This window comes from Myxine glutinosa, chromosome 6 (genome assembly GCF_964187855.1).
Source record: "Myxine glutinosa chromosome 6, kmMyxGlut1.1, whole genome shotgun sequence".
NCBI lineage: Eukaryota > Metazoa > Chordata > Myxini > Myxiniformes > Myxinidae > Myxine > Myxine glutinosa.
Genome location: NC_136266.1, coordinates 3,035,409 through 3,055,055, shown reverse-complemented (window position 1 = coordinate 3,055,055; position 19,647 = coordinate 3,035,409). Strand labels below are relative to the sequence as shown.

Below are 19,647 nucleotides of genomic sequence, written 5' to 3'. Positions count from 1 at the left end.
CGGCAAGCTTGACTCCAACCGGCACACCAACCTCAGATCCGTGCTGATCTCCATCCAGGATCAAAGCCACTGTCCTCAGCACACCAATGTCGGGATTGCGCTGCAGCACCGCCTTGAACTTGGTGAGCAGGATCTCCTTACGGCAGCCTCGGATCTTTTCGAGCTCCTCCTTGGCCTGATCAAGGAGCTGGAAGGCCTTGGCCAGCTCCATGCCGGCCTCCTCCAGCTGCTTAAGGATCTTCGGGATGAACAACACGTGGGCATTTAAGAAGACCAAACTGAGCTTGATGTCCGCCTTTCCGAACAGGTCCTTGGCACTCCGGATTGCCATCGCGTCATCGTTCAGCTGGTCCACAATGTCCTTCACGGCCTCGAAGTGCTCGGCGTAAAACACCGCGGCGTCGATCCACGTCCCCCACCGAGTCAGAATGGGCTCCGGGGGGAGAGAAAGATTGGGCTGCTGCTCCCTCCAAAGGACAACACGCGACGGTGCTTTGACGAACACCTTCTTCGTCGTGGCAATCAGGTCGTTGACGTCCTTGAACATTTCTTGGACTGTCTCGCAGACACGGTAGAGCGCGTGGGTAGAGCAAGTCACATGCAGCAAGTCCGGGAAGAGTTCCGTCAGGGCATGGCCGGCCTTGATCATATAGGCCGCGGCGTCGCTGACGAGGACCTTGAGGCACTCCGGCTTGAAATCAGGCCAAAGATAGCGCAGCGTGTCATTGATTGCGCGCACGATCTCCCCGGAGTTGGTCTTCTCCAGAAACATGCACTGGACGAGGTGGGGACGAAAGTACCCCTCCTTGGACAAGCGTCCCGCGATGATGTTGGCCACATATCGACCTGCCGAATCGGTCGTCTCGTCGACGGACAGCCAGATGGGCTGCTGTCCGAGGTCGGCACGGATCCCCGCCAAGGCGGCCTCATCGTAGCACTTGTCGAGGTAGTGCTTTCGAATCCAGCTTTCATCGGGGATCTGGAGAGTGATGTGCTTCTCCAGGAACGACCAGAGGGCAGGGTTTTCCAATTTCGACCATGGGATGCCAGCGGCCAGCATGGCCTGGCACAGCTCCTGAGCCACAACGTCGCACTTGTGCCTCTTTCCGCCACCAAAGTCCTCCATGGTGGCTTGCGTGACCATCCTCTTCTTCTTCAAGGCCAAGTTGCTCTTGTGGCGGTCTCCTCGGACATGTTGGGCCAGCTCAGACTTCTGCTTCGCCCGGAAAGTCTTTTCACAAGCTCGACAGAAAGCCGTGTCACTCGACACGTACTTGAAGGTGGCCCCATCGCCGCCAGCGTTGAATTCCTTCAGCCACTTGTCACGAAGAGCAGCACTCATCTTGATAGGAGACTTGTTCACACTTTGTGTACACTCTCTCACTGTAGTACACCGCCTCACTGCTGTACACGCTGGGGCCGCAATGCACGCAAGTGGACGCAACGTTTTGTTTTTGAGATCGATCGCAGTTAAAAATTTCGATCGCAGTTAAAAATTTCGAAAAATTCCCTAATTTTTTTTAGCGTTGCCAGACATTTTCGACCAAAAAGGGCATTTTATTTTATTTTTCCCGAAAAAGGGCGAAATATTTTTTCCCTCCGAAAATAGCAAAATAATTTTTTTGCGCGCAAAAAGCCGTTTTATGTGAAAAAATATTTTTTATTTTTTCACATAAAAATCCGATGTGCAGTAATGACACACGTCACCGCATCCAGTAGAAGTCACAGGCAAGATATCGTCGTCCCGCAATTGCTGACGTAATGAATGTTCGAGGCATTCGAACAAAAGTAAGTGATCGCCTTTCTTCCATATGTTGCAGTGTGATCCAGGCAAATGGTCACATAAATTTTCTTTGGTGAAGGTAAGCATCCGTCTCCAATTTTACAAAGGAGAATGTCTTCATCATTCTTTGAGAAGGAGGGTGTATGCCAGGATTAATTTTATTTTTAGCCACAAATTTTCTTTCTCGAACTTCTTCCCAATGCCGTTATCACTCAATTTGAGATGTGATCTGGTCTTATCCTTTACTCAATCACATCTGAATCTGCTTTCCACACACACTGAATCAGATAGGGTACATCTTACCATGAAATCACCATAATCATGTATATATTATAACAGCTTCACATTTAACAATTTGTTGTTTTCCTTAAAATATTCAAAAAGTTATATTCATTTATATGCTTCACACGAATAATATCCAAATCAGGTATGTATTTTTACTACTAATCTAAGAATAGCATTTAAAGTTGCTTTCAGGTTAATATAGTTTGAAAAATTAAACTCATGCAGTTATTTTAACACTACTCAAAGAAAATAAATGCATTAATAATGAGTATATATGATTACAATCACAAACAGGAATATCTAATTCCCAACAAATTTTGCAAACAAGCAAACTATGCATAATATATTATTATCATATTTCTCCGCACTTTTTTTTTTTTTTTTTTTTTTTTACATGAGTAATTGATTCTATAGTGTTAACTACAAGTAAGTGATCTTCAAATAATACCCTACATTACTTTAATTTTCATGGTGTGTGACTTGTGGTGATATGAGTTCACTGATCTTGTAAAACTGACACAATTCATAACATTTTTGTTATGCCATTATCTTACCTCTACTGTACTCATTTACAACATTACTTAATTCAATCTTTTTATCTCCACATTCATGTCAACATAAAAGTCGTTCTATTTTGGGTCCATATTTGTTTCTGTTCTCATCAACCTCCTATGGTTTACCAATTTGTTCCAAAACACTGTAACCAAAGGTTTTAACCAAAGCTCTACCAAACTATTTCCAATTTGAACTCAAAATGCTAATTAAACAACAATTCAAAGAATTAACTTCAAAAGGTCAACAAATTCATTTTATAAACAGATCTAATTTTCATCCAATAATTTTCCTTACCAACTGTCATATTGCAACACTTTAATAAACCTTCGAAAAATGTCTCCCATATCAATAAATTCCCTTTTTACTTCCCAAATACTCATCTGTAAATTACATATTCAATTATAGGTTCTCCCAATTTGTTTGGCCTAAACGGCTGCAAAAGTGGCTGCCAACATGCAGTACCTTTTTTTTATCTACCAAACAAGTATTCCTCCACCTAAGACCTCTACCTAACTTTCAAAATCTGGGATTTCTGATTATATTGATGCACACTCTCAGGACATTTCAGGCTGCTGTTAACAATCCACTACGATAATTTAATTCCTTTACCCACAATTAAATTACGTATTCAAATTGAGGATGTTATCCCTATCACATTCATTTATAGATTCATTGTTTTGGATCTATTTTTCAACCGCTGTAAGGAAGAACCGCTGTAAGGAAGAACAATAGCTCTTATAAGTCTTTGTAATATCTCACTTAATTTACCCAGCATCTAAGAATTATTTACTATCAATTCTCCTTCTGTTAACCAGTGACTTTGTTTGAACTCCAAAGCTTAATTTGATGAATCCCGTGTGTACGACCACCACTTATTCAAACCCCTACTTGTAGAAAATATCCAAGTAAGTGTTGCACCCCCTTAACTGTTGCTCATCTATTTCTATGCAACTAGTGAGTACTAATGACACCAGTATGCCAATATAGGTGTTGCAGATTATCAAAATATGTTGCAGGTACACGTAACAGCGCGTTCATGTCTGCCCCTTGTACTCCTGGCTCTGGGGGGTTGCTTGTGTACATCTCTCTTCTACGGCCAAACTTTTGATTTTCCTGTTCTATATGTTGAGACCCTTGGAAAAAATCTGGGTAACACTCCCAGATCAAGTACGTTTTTTCTGCACACCCCAATACGTGATTATGACTTGAGGCCAATTAGCCGAAATAGCAAAATTCAGTTTTCATGGAATAATTCAAGAGTAGGCAGCTTTAGATTCAAATGTAACATTTATTTATCATGTTTAGACATAACTAACACATTTTTAGCATGGTTCAATACTATAAACTGTCTTTTTTAGAAAAAAAACCCGTCATTTAGCTTTTTTTTCTCCAAAATCACTTTCAGTTTGAAAGGCGCTCAAAATCCGATCACCTCTCATACACCCAATTATGTAGATAAAGCAACCAAAATTTGTCAGAAGCTTCCTTATGAAGCCCTTTAATAGGGATAAACATGGGTTTCTTTGTGGCTTATCAGTCTTTCACATTTTATATTTTCAGCATATGGTCCGACCTTGCCGATTTTTACAGCCGTACAAACGTAACTAATATCCATTTTTTGTTTTTCAGGCGTGGCCGCTGACGATGGAGTCTGTTACTCTCTCAGGACCACCCGAAGACAGTTCGTTTGATGCGACTAACTGCATCATCTGCCAGAAAAGCGCGGGGGATAAAACTGTGAGCACAACTAATGGTTGCAAAAGGATACGAGAAGCAAGTTACATCCACAATGATCAAGTTTCCAAACGGCTTAAGCTGGTTAAAGGAGATGGGTTTGTTTATCATGTGACCAATGACTGTTACAAAAAATACACCATGACTTCAGTTCTCAATAGGAAAAGGAAGAGTCTCGCTGTATGCCAAGACCTGTCCCGTTCTGAGCAGGAAGAAGATAGAAGTACTCGTTCTAAGGCCGTCCGACATCCACCGAATACAGAGACGTCCACAACAGCCTTACGTCAAGTGAAGTGTATTATCTGTGACAGTAAATCACACAAACAACAGTACACGAAATATCGCATTAGTGAATCAGGCCGTGCTTCAGCCTTTCTGGCTGCGACAAACTTATTTCAAGATGATGTGTTCACCCGAACGTGCGACCTTCAAGATGCGCATTCTGTGTTTGGAGCAGATCTGTACTACCACAGGGACTGCATGACTAAATACTTGTACAAGTATGACTCTCGTGATAAAGCTTCCATACCAAAAGTGTCTGAGAAACAGCTTGCTTGGAATCAGGTTGTTAAAGAGTTAGAGCAAGGCCTAAAAGAAGGGAGGGGTTATGAACTTAGTGCTATCAGAGACTCTTTGAACAATATTGATGACAAATGTAACTTTCGTAATAGAGATGTAAAAGTTTTCTTGTTGAACACTTTTGGTAATGAGATTGATTTTACATATCCCAGTTCGTTCAAAAAATCAATGATGGTATTCAGTGTTCCAAAGAAAGTGTTAGCTGGGCGCATTCGTTCCCTTGATCCTGTTCAGGTATGCGCTGGTGTGATTAGGAAGGCTCTAGATGAGTATGATTTTGGCCTTGACGATAGCTTTTGTGATGCGCATGATCTAAAGCATTCCTTGAGCGAGATGAATATCCCTGAACCTGTACTACGTTTTTTCAGTCATTTGTACAATTTCAATCCTGACACATATGCAAAAGCAGCCGAAGCTGTCATGACAGAAAGTGATGAACCAGTTGATGAGGATGAAGAAGATGATGATGACTACGATACCAGTAGCAAGCCATCAGGTAACAGCCTCTCCACACAGCGTTGCAGAAAGATACAATCTGTCTTCCAAGTCATGTACTATATCCATCACTGCGGTAGAAAGAGAACTCCAATGCATCTATCTATAATTCCAGTAATCTCTGTATGTGTGTTTGTTTGTTTGTTTGTTTGTTTGTCTGTGACCGCTGTTTCTCGACAACCACGGGTCCGATATACTTTAAACTTGCCAGGTATATTGCTGGGGACCCGAGGATGTGCCTTTTCAAGGTTTCATATTAATCGGACAATTACTTACCGAGCTATGTCCAAAAAACGATTCAACCAATCAGAGAGCAGCGAGCTATCGCGTGTGCCGAACGTGGCGAACACACTCTGCCTCGGACGGCACATTTGAGAGCGTATTCATTTATTTCACGTTGGCAAACTATGTTGCCGTTAAACTATGTTTTAAAACTAATTAAAACTACTATCTATAATTCCACGGGTCCGATAAAAAACACCGTACTCGCAAGACGTTCGCTTTGGACCAAACCATTTCATGTAAATAGAGGGGGGGGATTGTCACCGTACTCGCAAGCCGTTCGCTTTGGACCAAACCATTTCATGTAAATAGAGGGGGGGGGATATAATTTTAGATATAGATATAGTACGGGCATGCCCTAGTATTATGAATGCGGAATCAGTTCATGGTCTTGGGCGTGGTGGCAAAATTGTAACTACAGTTCTAAACCACGGAGGACTAGCAATCAGCTACCCGGAGCTGCGTAGGTACCAACATGACCTTGCCACGTTTACAGCACAGCACAACAATGATCGCGTTTCACTGCCGTCACACTTTGATCCTGGGCAATTCACCTCTGGTGCAATTGACAACTGGGACCATGAGGGGGCAAATGTATCTGAACATGACACTGTGACTGTTCTCTACCAAGACAAACCCCTGTCGTCGACCAGTAAACCAAAGATTTCTGACACGCAGGTCACACATGGTCCACAGTCATGCCTGTCTTTCTCCAACATGACCTAGAGGAGCTGTGGGTACGAGCTGGAGTTGGAGATAGCACTCGGTATGTGCCCCTTCATACCTTGTTCGAGCGCATCGGATGTCAACTCTGTGCTGTTCTTCCTGCCGTACACAGTCTTACAGGATGTGATATCACTAGCAAAGTTGGGACCAAGAAAGCCGCCTTGAATGCCGAGCCAGAAAAGTTATTGAAGCACTTTGGAGGGTTGCCGACCCTTTCTCAGCCTTTGATCAAGAATGCAGAATCCTACTTGGTCAAAGTACTGAAACCAAAAAGCGATGCGAAGAAATTTTCGAACTTGCATGCGGAGATCTTCCATCATGTCAAAGGGAGTTCTCATCACAACCTGCCACCAACCAGCCAAGGTCTCCTGCCACATATGAAGCGTAGCTTTTTCAATGCCTACAATACCATGCATGCTTTGGAGCTTCATCAAGATTCTGAAAATGTGATCACACTTAAGCCAGAGGATTGTGGTTATACGCATGACAAGGAACAGCTGATACCTGAGACAACGTGGAAAACTCTAGAATCACATTGGACAGTTGTCTGTTCATGCACTAAGTGTGCCAGGTCAACATGCCCCTGTAGGACTGCCATAGTCAAATGTGTAAATTTTTGTCATTGCAAAAAGGCTTCCCCTGATGCCTGCAAGAATCCTGTCGCTTGATAAAGAGTACATGTATTGAAGTTGCACGGGTGGTAAATGGTGGTAATTGACAGCGCGCGCTTCCTTGTTATGACAGTTATATTGGGTTTGTGGACATGTTATGATTTTAATTCATGAATCCTTAAGCTATGTAAGTGTAATAGTTTTGCTTAAGCTGAATTTTGAACGAAATTTAGTCAACATCATTGCCAGGAGGTGTTTGGCGGCCATTTTGAAATTATGCAAATTAGGTATATTCAAAAGGGGTTGATTATGGTTCCAATGAATAGCTTGCTATCAAAAACCCATACATAGACACCAAAATCAGCCGAATATCACACTTACTTCTAAAGTTAGACCAATTTAACCAATTTTGGTTTATACCGCTTTTTGGGGTAGGGGTAACCTTTGTTAACATTTGACCCCACTGTCACTATACAATATAATGAATCATAAATATGATGCATGGAATTATTAAAGGGCTTCATAAAGAAGCTTCTGACAAATTTTGGTTGCTTTATCTACATAATTGGGTGTATGAGAGGTGATCGGATTTTGAGCGCCTTTCAAACTGAAAGTGATTTTTGGAGAAAAAGAAGCTAAATGACGTGTTTTTTTTCCTAAAAAAGACAGTTTATAGTATTGAACCATGCTAAAAATGTGTTAGTTATGTCTAAACATGATAAATAAATGTTACATTTGAATCTAAAGCTGCCTACTCTTGAATTATTCCATGAAAACTGAATTTTGCTATTTCGGCTAATTGGCCTCAAGTCATAATCACGTATTGGGGTGTGCAGAAAAAACGTACTTGATCTGGGAGTGTTACCCAGATTTTTTCCAAGGGTCTCAACATATAGAACAGGAAAATCAAAAGTTTTGCCGTAGAAGAGAGATGTACACAAGCAACCCCCCAGAGCCTATACTATTGGTTTTAGATTCACAATGCATTCCGTTTTTTTAAAAACACACAATAGTTCAATTCAGCAAGATTTTCTTTACTATTTTTCCATATCATCTACGCCTAATACACATCCATACATACAGCACGATTTATATGCGGATAAAATTCAAATTTATATATATATATCAAAAAGCCGTGAGCAGAGTATTCTGATAAATCCAGGTAAGATCTCTTACAAATTTAGCTAATTTTGTACTCCCACATTTTTTTTTTTTTTTTTTTTTTTTAATGAAGCTCATATCCATAAATAGCTTTTATTCTCATATAAATTCTATCAAAAATGGCATCCCAAGATTACTCACAATTCCTTTACTATTAATTAATGGCTGCTTATAACTCAGCACATCAAATCGTTATATTCCATCTGCCTTGACAAAAGAGATAATCTTCATAATCAAATGATGATGTTATTTTATTTTATGGATTCTCTGGATATTCAATCCCACCCACATGAAACTATCTATTGTCAGACAGGCACACTGTCGGTTTCAACAATCTTTTGAGATTGACACACACAAAAAAAAAAACACAAACATTGTCACACAAAAAAATTAAACTCATGCATGATGTATATTTGTTTGCATTGGAACCATTATGTGCAGATCAAGATGGGTGCCAATTTCATAAAATGTGTCCCTCAATTTTAGAAACGCAGATACACAAACACAAAAAAAAAAATTTTTTTAATTCTTAGAAAACCCCTATAATATCCACAGTGAAATCACCCTTTTGTTTCCCACATTAACTTATCCAAATTTGACAACACACCCATTTACATGTCAGTCGACCACTGACCTATCAATCGTGCAAAACAATAGTTCGAAATTCCCACCTGATCATCATGTGACTCTTGTCACTTGGTTCCCCCAAAAAAATTAATTTTGCAAAGCAATTGTTCCAAACTTTGTAAATTGAAAAATTGTTTTGCCAAAAATGCTCCCCAATACCACATTTTTTAATTGGCAAGTATGAGACTTCCAGAATTAACTCTAATCCTGGATCTTTTAATTCAATGTTCGCAAAATTCTCGTAAAAATCGTCACGTATACTCGAAATAATCGCTTGTTATCGCAAAAAAATCGCATAGTCGCTAATAATCGTTAATGGATGTAGCATTCTTCGTTCTGTTCATTCCTTCGCTACTATTGGTGCAAGATAAAAGATTTCTACCATTATTTATTATGGGAACCTCAATTTCATCTGTTCCAAGTGCGGAAAGTTATAAACAGGACATCAAAAATGTCACGTCCAACAACGTACAATCGTGAAACATATACAAATATACAAGTAAGGTCGACCATAATTTACACAATTATACATTAGTACACCATATCAGTGGTTCTTCATGAAAAACGAGAGCACAGCACCCTTTCTAAAGACAAAAAAGGTCCAATAGTGGTTCTTTGTGACAAAAACATTTCATGGCACCCTTTCTGAAATGTGTATACATCTGTATTGCCCAGGGCTTTCTGCACACCTTGAGTGGAGCCGCCCACCAGGTGTGCCTTGTGGATTCGCCCACCGACCACATTTCTAATAAATATTAACAATAATTGAGCTAATAAATATTTCTAAGGTATGGGTAAACACTGGTACCTTTGATCTTGGTTTTTCCCTATGAAATAGTCTCCTATATGAATATGGACAACATCGTCTCCAGTGTCCCATATTGCCACACTTAAAACACCGTAACCTGTATGTTGCATCTCCTAAAGTTGGTATGACAGTCGTTCTTCATTGGTGACTCCAGAAAGAATCTCTCCAGCTGTCAATTGATGATGGCAGCTGAGTCCAGAAACACCTCCTTTTTGTACCACCGTTTCACCAACCGATCCCCAAACTGATCGGACAGGTAAATGACCACCGATAGGTGGGGAACCACGTATCGGTCCCTTGTCACCAAAGCCAAAACACCTTTGCAGAGGCCAGGTAATTGCATTCCCTGTTGAAGAATCACCAGATGTTAAGCACATATGTATTATACATATATTTGGACCCTTCCTTTTTCAACTTACCACCTTGCCCATTTTTCAAGATATCTTCACATTAACATAAATATTCTGATTCCACATTGATTTCACAATGTGGATTTTATCACATTTTTTTAATTCACATTTTTATCACATTCACTCAAAAATAAAAATCAAAATGAAATCAAAATCAAATCAAAAAATGAAATCAAAATCAAATCTATGAAATCAAAAATCAAAACAAAAATGAAATCAAAATCAAAAATGAAAATCAAATCAAAAAATGAAATAAAAAATCAAAACAAAAATGAAATCAAAAAATGAAAATCAAATCAAAAAATGAAATCAAAAATCAAAGCAAAATCAACTCAAATCATCTTCCTCTATCAAAAAAAAATTCCCCCAAAAAATCAAGTTTATTATCACAATCTTCTGATTTCGACTTAAGTATGTCAATGCTCCCTTTTTAAGAATTCACTTTTAAACCAATTAAAAGACAACATGCCTAATCCCTTTTCCGATTTGGTCCAAATTCAATTTTGAAAACTAACTCAAAATGTTCGGCCAAAAGGTCTAACCGATGAAAATTATATTGACAATTCAATTCAATTATACTCAGATTATTATTGAAATATAGTTATTTTCCATTTCAACTTCTGATGTCCACTCTAATCCATTTCCCTATCAAATCTTACAAAGGAGCCTGGAAGAGAATGGAAAATCACAAGCTCTATCAAAGGAACAACAATATGTTGTTCCAAACCCACAACAACAACAAAAAAAACATCAGCCAAAAAAATCCTAATAAAATTCAATAGAACACCATTTAGCTCAATACAGCCCGATATATATATTTTTTTTTTGTATACTGAATCGAGGCTCGTGAAAGAGCTGAATCGAGGCTCCGATTCCTCATTTCACAAGTAGGAAACACAATGCCGCTTCTTGGGGGCCCTCCATGGAGCGAGAATATGCTTCCCACTCATCCTATTACCTCCATCAAAAAGAGGATATTACATTTAAACCCGTATGGTTGCCTGTCTGCACAGAACAATTTTGATTTTTTTCTACATTCGTTAATACGAATGACAGAAAACTTCCATCACAGGTGCAACATCACCTGTGCAAGTTTGTAAAATCATAATAATGTCATTGATGACATGGTGTAGGTGACATGGTGTAAACATGGTGAAACATCATAATTGTTTGAACACAACAATCTTAAAATCACTGAGAAAAAAATCCTGGCAAAAATCCACAATCCTGATTGCTGTGTCAATGGTAATATTACCTCCATAACATCTCATGGCAAGGGGCAATGCCACCTCATGCCATGCCCGATGAATGAATGAATGAATGAATGAAGCTATGCCCGATGGTTCAGGGAAACAATAACGTTTACCTGCAGGACATATTTCCACCCAGGCAAGACCTACCTCAATCATTCAACAAACCCCCCCCCCCCCCCCCCCAAAAAAAACCCTGTATAACACTAATCTGGACCACACCCTACCATCTACATTGTTCACAAACCACCCACCAGCCTTTTTGGTGGGGTGGGGGCATGGGGGATGGATAAAGATGGATGATGAAAGGGATAAATTGAAGACCATATAATTATAACCAGGCTAAGTCGCATTTTATTTTTTTTCCCCGTTTTTCACGTTTTTCACGTTTTTCAAAATATTTTTCACGTTTTTCTCGAAATGACTAAAATGTGACTTAGCCTGGTTATAATTATATGGTCTTCAATTGCATCTAACACCAATCCATGTTGAATGGGGGAGGAAGTCATGATTTATATGCATCACATAGATTCATACATCAACAAACCAAATCATTCAGACAAAGCATTCAAAACCAAATCATTCAGACAAAGCATTCAAAACCAAATCATTCAGACAAAGCATTCAAATTTCACAAAGCATTCAAATTTCAAATTTTCATGTTCAGAATCTGAATAAATTTTCAAAGCATGGATTCAAAACATTTTTTTTTAGCCAGCGCCTCAATTTGTCAGCTCTTGTATGAGCCTCAACCCAAATACTAAAGTTACAATTCAAGTGAGTTTTACTCAACCCAGTAAAAAGAATAGAAAAACAAACAAGGAGATACAAAGAGATAGAAAGAATCCGGAGAGATCCATTAGAGGCGTCTCTTTAAAAATCCCGTCTGATTTACCTTTAAAGCATGTTCTATTCTATCCTGGGACTTTATCTGTGAGAGCCTACCTTACTGTTAAGAGCACTTGTATTTTTTTTCTCTAAATAATGAATATTATACAAATATAATTGTATCCTTTTAACTCACGATATTTTGTTGACAATTCAGACTTATTTGTTTAAAAATTCCACGCATGATATTGTTTTTCCCACATATCACAGTAATTGATGCAAGATAATCAGACAACTTCTTTCTAACATGATGGTCAAACGTAATGACGTCACCGTACTCACACAGCATGGAATGTTCCACATTTACACAATGACGTCGCAAGCACGCACACACTCCTGCCTTGTAAATTGGTAAAGAATAACTTGGGTGTACGCGAATGCCATTAAATAACCTTTTGAGAGGGTGCCGCATCAATGAATTTGTCCTCCGCCATGAATGAATGAATGAATGAATGAATGATCGTTTTAAGGCCATTTTTCCCCACTGGAGCGGGGGTTAGCCTTGCGGGCCCCATGACAATCATGGTTCCCTGTTTGAGGCAATGTTTTTATGGCCAAACCTCCGCCATACTGGATGTAAACTTGGAACCCATCGACCAGTTAGATCGACCAGTTGCAATTAACCAAACCAAAAATACAGGGCCTGTCAGACATCTTCTTCTTCTTCTCCCTCCTTTTGTTAGTGAAGAAGAAGAAGAAACAACATGAGAACAAAAGAAACATACCCAGGTTCTAGAAATTATTTGCATCTGAAAAGCATTTTGGATCTCGGAAACATTTTTATTCAGAATGCATCTTGCTGGTTACACAACAACAACAACAACAACAACAACATGCATTTTAAGGCCATTTTCCCTGCTAGAGCCGGGGTTAGCCTTGCGGTCCCCATGACAATCTTCTCCATCTTGCCCTATTTTCTGCATCTCTCCTTGTTAACCCCCTTGCCCGCATTTCTTCTTCCACCATCTTTAGCCAAGTCTTTCTCGGTCTTCCCCGTCCTCTACTTCCTTCTACATTCATTTCCATCACTCTTCTCAACCAGTCACTTTCATCCTTCCTCAACACATGACCAAACCATCTCAACCTGTTCCTCTTCACAGCATCAATCACAGGCTCTATTCCCATCATCTTTCGCAATTCATCATTTGTCTTCCTCTCTCTCAACGATACTCCGCACATCCATCGAACCATTCGCATTTCCACCCTTTCCAACCTTCGTTGCTGCTCTACGTTCATTACCCATGTCTCGCTCCCATAAATCATAACACTTCTCACACATGCAGCAAACCCCTTTCCCTTCAGCTTCAACGACACTCCCCTCCTCATCAGCATGCCACTCAGTTCCCAAAACTTCTTCCATGCACATCTCACTCGAGCAACCGTTGCCGAGTCTGATCCACCTTCTCCATTCAGCATGTCTCCGAGGTAGCAAAATGTTTTCACACCTTCCGGCTTCACGCCGTCTCCAAGATCCAACTCAACATTTCCTCCATCTGCAGCTCCCTCTGTGCACACCTTACATTTGAATGTAGCTGCCACACTGGTTAATGACCCTCTCAGACCACTACATTTTTGATGAACCCACTCAGCGCACATTGTACATTGAATGGAGTTCACTCCGACACCCTTCCTGCACACAGCACAGGGCCACTTCCCAGTTCTTTCCACCTCATCACATGCTTTACCACTTGCCATCACCTTCGTCTTTCCGATATTCACCTTCAGACCTTTTGTCTCCATATATTCCTTCCACTTGTTCATCTTTTCCTTCAGTCCATCCATACTTTCCGCAATCAACACCAGATCATCTGCATACAACAACTCCCACGGTAAACCCTCCTTTACGTTCTGAGCCAGCACCTCCATCACAGCTACAAATAGTAGTGGACTTAGTACCGACCCCTGATGCACTCCCACCTTCACCTCAAACTCACCACTGTTCCCGTCCTTCGTCCTTACAGCTGTGCGCGCTCTTTTGTACATTGCCATCACTACTCTGATCAACCATTCCTCCACTCCTAACTTCCTCATTGCCCATGTCAATACTTTGCGTGGAACCCCATTGAATGCTTTCTCCAGATCAACAAACCCAAGAAACAACTTCTTTCTCTTCTCCATGTACTTCTCCTGCAACTGCCTCACAATAAAAAGCGCGTCTGTCGTTCCTCTTCCTGGCATAAATCCAAACTGCATTTCGTTGATCTTCACTTTCTTCCTTATCCTCCTCTCCAACACCCCTTCCAATACCTTCATTCCATGCTCCAATAACTTTATCGCTCGGTACAAGCCACACTCCAGAGGGTCACCTTTCCCCTTGTATAGAGGGACGAGGGTACTCAGTTCCCAATCCACTGGAATGCGGCCTTCTTTCACCACCAGATTACAGATCTCTGTCATTCTCTTCACACCCCATCTTCCTGCTGCCTTCAACATATCTCCCACAACTCCCGTCGGCCCTCCCGCTTTTCTACTCTTCATTGCTTTTATCGCTTCCTCAACTTCCTTCTCAGTTATCTTCTCTGCCGATCCTAAAACTGGGTTACTCTCTATGTTGCCATCCCATTCATTCTCTGTATTCAACAGCATTTCCATATATCTTTTCCATCTCCCTTTAATTCCATCTGGGTCCACAACGATTTGTCCCACTTCATCCTTCAAGTAACTCACCCCCATCACATCACACCTCTCTTTCGTTATCTGCTTTGCAATCCTGAATTCTGCTCTCTGACCCTCTTCCGAATCCAAGCGTTCCCCGAACATTTTCCTACATGCCTCCTGCGCCTTTGCCACCTCTTTCTTTGCAGCCTTCTTGGCTGCCTTATAACTTTCATGCTCTGCTCTTTCTGCTCCCGTACCCTTCGCCTTCTGCCACTCCTTGAACTTCTTCCTCTTCTCGTCAATCCTCTTTCCAACTTCATCATCCCACCACCATGTTTCCTCGTGCCTCGGTGGTCCGTTTGTCCATCCACATACCTCACCAACGGCTCCCAACAGACTAGCTTTCATTGACATCCAACCACTTTCAAGCTCACCCACATCATTCTCTACCCGACTCAGCCTCTCTTTGAATGCCTCCCTTACTGTCACCTCTTTCAACCTCCACACCTTCATTCTCGGTTGGTACTTCACCCACCGAGCTCTGCTCGCACCTTTCACCCTTATGTCGCAGACAACCAAGTGGTGCTGTGAAACAGACTCCTCCCCCGGGATCACCTTTGTGTCCCGGAGGTGCCCCCTATCTCGCCTACGCACCATCAGGTAGTCAACGGTTGTCGTCGACCCACCTGACGTGTATGAACTGAGTATTACAAATCAACAAATCAGCTGATATCCTCTTTCTGGAACTGAGTATTACAAATCAACAAATCAGCTCCATCAGCAAACTCCAAAATCCTTTCACCTTCTCCATTTCTCACACCATATCCATAACCCCCATGAACTCCCTCAAAACCATCCATACTCCTTCCCACACGTCCATTTAGGTCTCCTCCTACCACAACAACTTCCTCATCTTTCACGTTTTCCATCAGCTTCTCTATCGCACACCAGAACTTGTCCTTCTCTTCATCGCTCCGACCAACCTGCGGAGCATATGCCGAGATGACGTTCACCAAGAGCTTTCCAATCCTCATTTTCACCATCATCAACCTATCACTCACTCTAGTCACACTCACCACACTGTCTACAAACTCTTCAGAAAACAGGACACCAACACCATTCATGCCCTCCAGGCACCCTTGCCACACAAACTTGTATTTCTGTCCCTGCCTACCCTTCACCATTCTCACACCACTTCCCTTCCATCTCGTCTCTTGCACACAACATATGTCCACTTTTCTTCTGACCAATACTTCCACCACTTCTGATCTCCCTGTCATTGTCCCTACATTCCATGCCCCAAACCTCAGAAACCGATCTCCACTTTGGGCTGTACCCTGCCCATATGTAGTTGTAATTGTCATGGTTCACTTTTTGAGGCAGTCTTTTTTTTTTCTTTTTCTTTTTTTTATGGCCGGATGCCCTTCCTGACGCCAACCCTCTTAGTCATCTCTTACGACACACAGGGATACGGTGTACCTATTCTAAATCCAGGGTACACACTGGGAAACGTTTAAAACATGGAAATTCTGGGGGGGGGGGGGGGGTTGGCATCACGGCTGCGGGGGCCCCGTCAGCACCACGCTGCGTTTGCCTGGTCAGCACCATGGTGGCCCGGTCAGCACCACACTACGTTTGCCTGGTCAGCACCACGTTTGCCCGGTCAGCACCACACCACGTTTGCCCGGTCAGCACCACACCACGTTTGCCCGGTCAGCACCATGGCAGCCTGGTCAGCACCACACCACGTTTGCCCGGTCAGCACCACGTACCACATCTTGCTGGTTAATGCAAGCAAATTACAAGCAACACTTATGAGGCCAGCACTAAAGCCTGCCTTTTTTTTTTACGATGAAAAAAGGTAAAATCAAACATTTGAACAGCCTTGGACGTGCACCTTGACCCCATGGCCAAGCCACAACGTCTATCAAGGCTGTCCCATTAACATTACACATGCACCTCAACCCCAAGGCTGAAGCACATGGTTATTCAAACACATGCATCCTGACCCCGAGGGGCCACAAGCAACTGTTATGAGGCCACAGCTAAGGCCTGCCTTTTTTACAATGAAAAAAGGTAAAAAGTCAAACATTTGAACAGCCTTGGATGTGCACCTTGACCCCATGGCCAAGGCACAACGTCAACAAGGCTGACCCAATAACATTACACATGCACCTCAATCCCAAGGCTGAAGCACATGGTCATTCAAACACATGCATCATGCCCCCGAAGGGCCACAATGCATGGTCATACAATTGGGACCACTCCTCTCAATAGGAGTAAGACCCCTTGATCCACTGACAGGGGAATTACTCCTGTCAGGTAACCAACGGCAACTGTTTTAGGGCCCCAGTCAAGGCCTGCCTTTTTTGCTTGTGAAAAAAGGTAAAAAGTCCAAACATTTGAACAGCCTCGGACGTGCACCTTGACCCCATGGTCAAGGCACAACGTCAACAAGGCTGTCCCAATAACAATACACATGTGCCTCAACCCCAAAGGGGAAGCGCATGGTCATTCAAACGCATGCATCATGCCCCCGAGGGGCCACAATGCATGGTCATTCAATTGGGACCACTCCTCTCAATAGGAGTAAGATCCCTTGATCCTCTGACAGGGAATTTACTCCTGTCAGGTAACCAACGGCAACTGTTTTAGGGCCCCAGTCAAGGCCTGCCTTTTTTGCTTGTGAAAAAAGGTAAAATGTCAAACATTTGAACAGCCTTGGACGTGCACCTTGACCCCATGGCCAATGCACAACGTCAACAAGGCTGTCCTAATAACATTACACATGCACCTCAACCCCAAGACTGAAGCACATGGTCATTCAAACACATGCATCATGCCCCCGAAGGGCCACAATGCATGGTCATACAGTTGGGACCACTCCTCTCAATAGGAGTAAGACCCCTTAATCCACTGACAGGGAAATTACTCCTGTCAGGTAACCAACGGCAACTCGGGCGTTTAGGGCCCGTCCGAAGGCCTTCCTTTTTTACAATGAAAAAAGGTAAAAAGTCCAAACATTTGAACAGCCTCGGACGTGCACCTTGACCCCATGGTCAAGGCACAGCGTCAACAAGGCTGTCCCCATAACAATACACATGCGCCTCAACCCCGAGGGGGAAGCACATGGTCATTCAAACGCCTGCCTTTTTTACAATGAAAAAAGGTAAAAAGTCCAAACATTTGAACAGCCTCGGACGTGCACCTTGACCCCATGGTCAAGGCACAGCGTCAACAAGGCTGTCCCCATAACAATACACATGCGCCTCAACCCTGAGGGGGAAGCACATGGTCATTCAAACGCATGCATCATGCCCCCGAAGGGCCACAATGCATGGTCATACAATTGGGACCACTCCTCTCAATAGTAGTAAGACCCCTTAATCCACTGACAGGGAAATTACTCCTGTCAGGTAACCAACGGCAACTCGGCTTATCTCAGAGATGAAGCCGCCATGGGTTTTAATACGAGTATAAAAACACCACCTTTTATCTGCATAAGACCACCTCACTTTAGCGGGTCATATTTCATTATTGCTCAAATCTACATACGTTTGAAAGAGGACATTAGATTCTATATCACAAGGTCATCTGCTTGTGACAATGCTGAATGTTGCAATGCGTTTTATGGCAAAATCCACGAAAATCGACTTCTATGACGAGGAACGTTATGACGTCACCACGCAAGCATGCAATTTTCACTTCCGGATTTTTTTCTCTACTTTTTCTTTACTTATACACCGCCCTTTTATCTGTATTGGGAAAGTCAATAAACGTGTACTGCAATCGATCGTATTCTGTCGATATACCTTACACGAACCATCAACCTCCATAAAATATCATTTAGAGAGGGTGCCGCAGGTGACAGGGTGCCGCATCAACAAATATGCCACAAAAACGAGTACACCAATCCATACAAGTACATCCAGAGGGAGCAGACCCACAACCAACACTCTTCACCAAAGGAGGTGTAAGAGGAGGATGGGAGGTAGAATGGTGGGGATTGAGGGGTATGAAGGGAAGCAGGAAGGTAAAAAACTGGGGACGGGATGGAATGGATGGATTGGGGGTAGAAAAGGATGGGGAGAGAGGATTAAAGGAATGCGCAGGACATTTGCATGGGAAGAAACATTTGCGCTGCTAAAATCCGTACATAATATGTCCACAAGAAAACATGAACAACGAGACAACGTCTCTTTGTACACTTTTTTTTTTCTTCTTTTTTTTTCGAAGACTGACACGTCTTCTGGAAGATTACTACGTTGTGTCAAAGTTGTATTTTATCCCCCTATCATTGTTTATCAATCGGTGAAAAGATACGAAACATTTTTTTTTTTTTTTTTTTCCGCAAAAAAACAGATCGTTCAATACTCCATCATGGCTGCCAAACACCGACTACATTCGTATATCGACGCCTTCGCGACCAACAACGATTCTCACTGTTATTTATCACTCTAGCCAAACATGGCAAACAAAACTCGAGTAGGTGCGTGCACAAATATCCCATCTCGTGGTAAGTACCCTGCACGTACGTGTGAACGTGCTTTGCATCAAGACGAACGTGTCAGTCAAGTGATCCTACGCTTCGATATTGTAACGAACACGTCCTTTACCGGGTTTTTTCTAAAACAACCACAAGGTCGAAAGAGTTGCGAGTGGTTTCGTTATTTAGGCCTGGATCATATCTCATTCGTCTAGAATTTGTACGTGTCTGTAATAATCTCAAAACGCAAAATATTACGCAATACAAGGCACGAAATAAACAGATATGTGATAGACAGCACGGATTAGTCGATGTTGAGCACTCGTGTTCATTGGTTGTCTATCACAGCGTGTATGTAATCAGTCGGCG

General features: G+C 42.1%; 1 protein-coding gene across 5 annotated transcripts in view; it reads left to right on the top strand.

Moving 5' to 3' along the window:
* The window catches only part of ALKBH4 (alkB homolog 4, lysine demethylase), a 59,984-nt gene that overhangs the window by 9,505 nt on the left and 30,832 nt on the right, over window positions 1-19,647 (top strand). For 4 of the 5 annotated variants that reach the window (XM_078779535.1, XM_078779537.1, XM_078779536.1 and 1 more), the window contains exon 3: window positions 4,253-7,796. In XM_078779535.1, the coding sequence (XP_078635661.1) occupies window positions 4,253-5,806 (1,554 nt within the window). In that variant the 3' untranslated portion in view covers window positions 5,807-7,796. Of the gene's footprint in view, window positions 1-4,252; window positions 7,797-19,647 lie in introns of those variants that run through there. The other variant, XM_078779539.1, reaches the window with a different exon arrangement.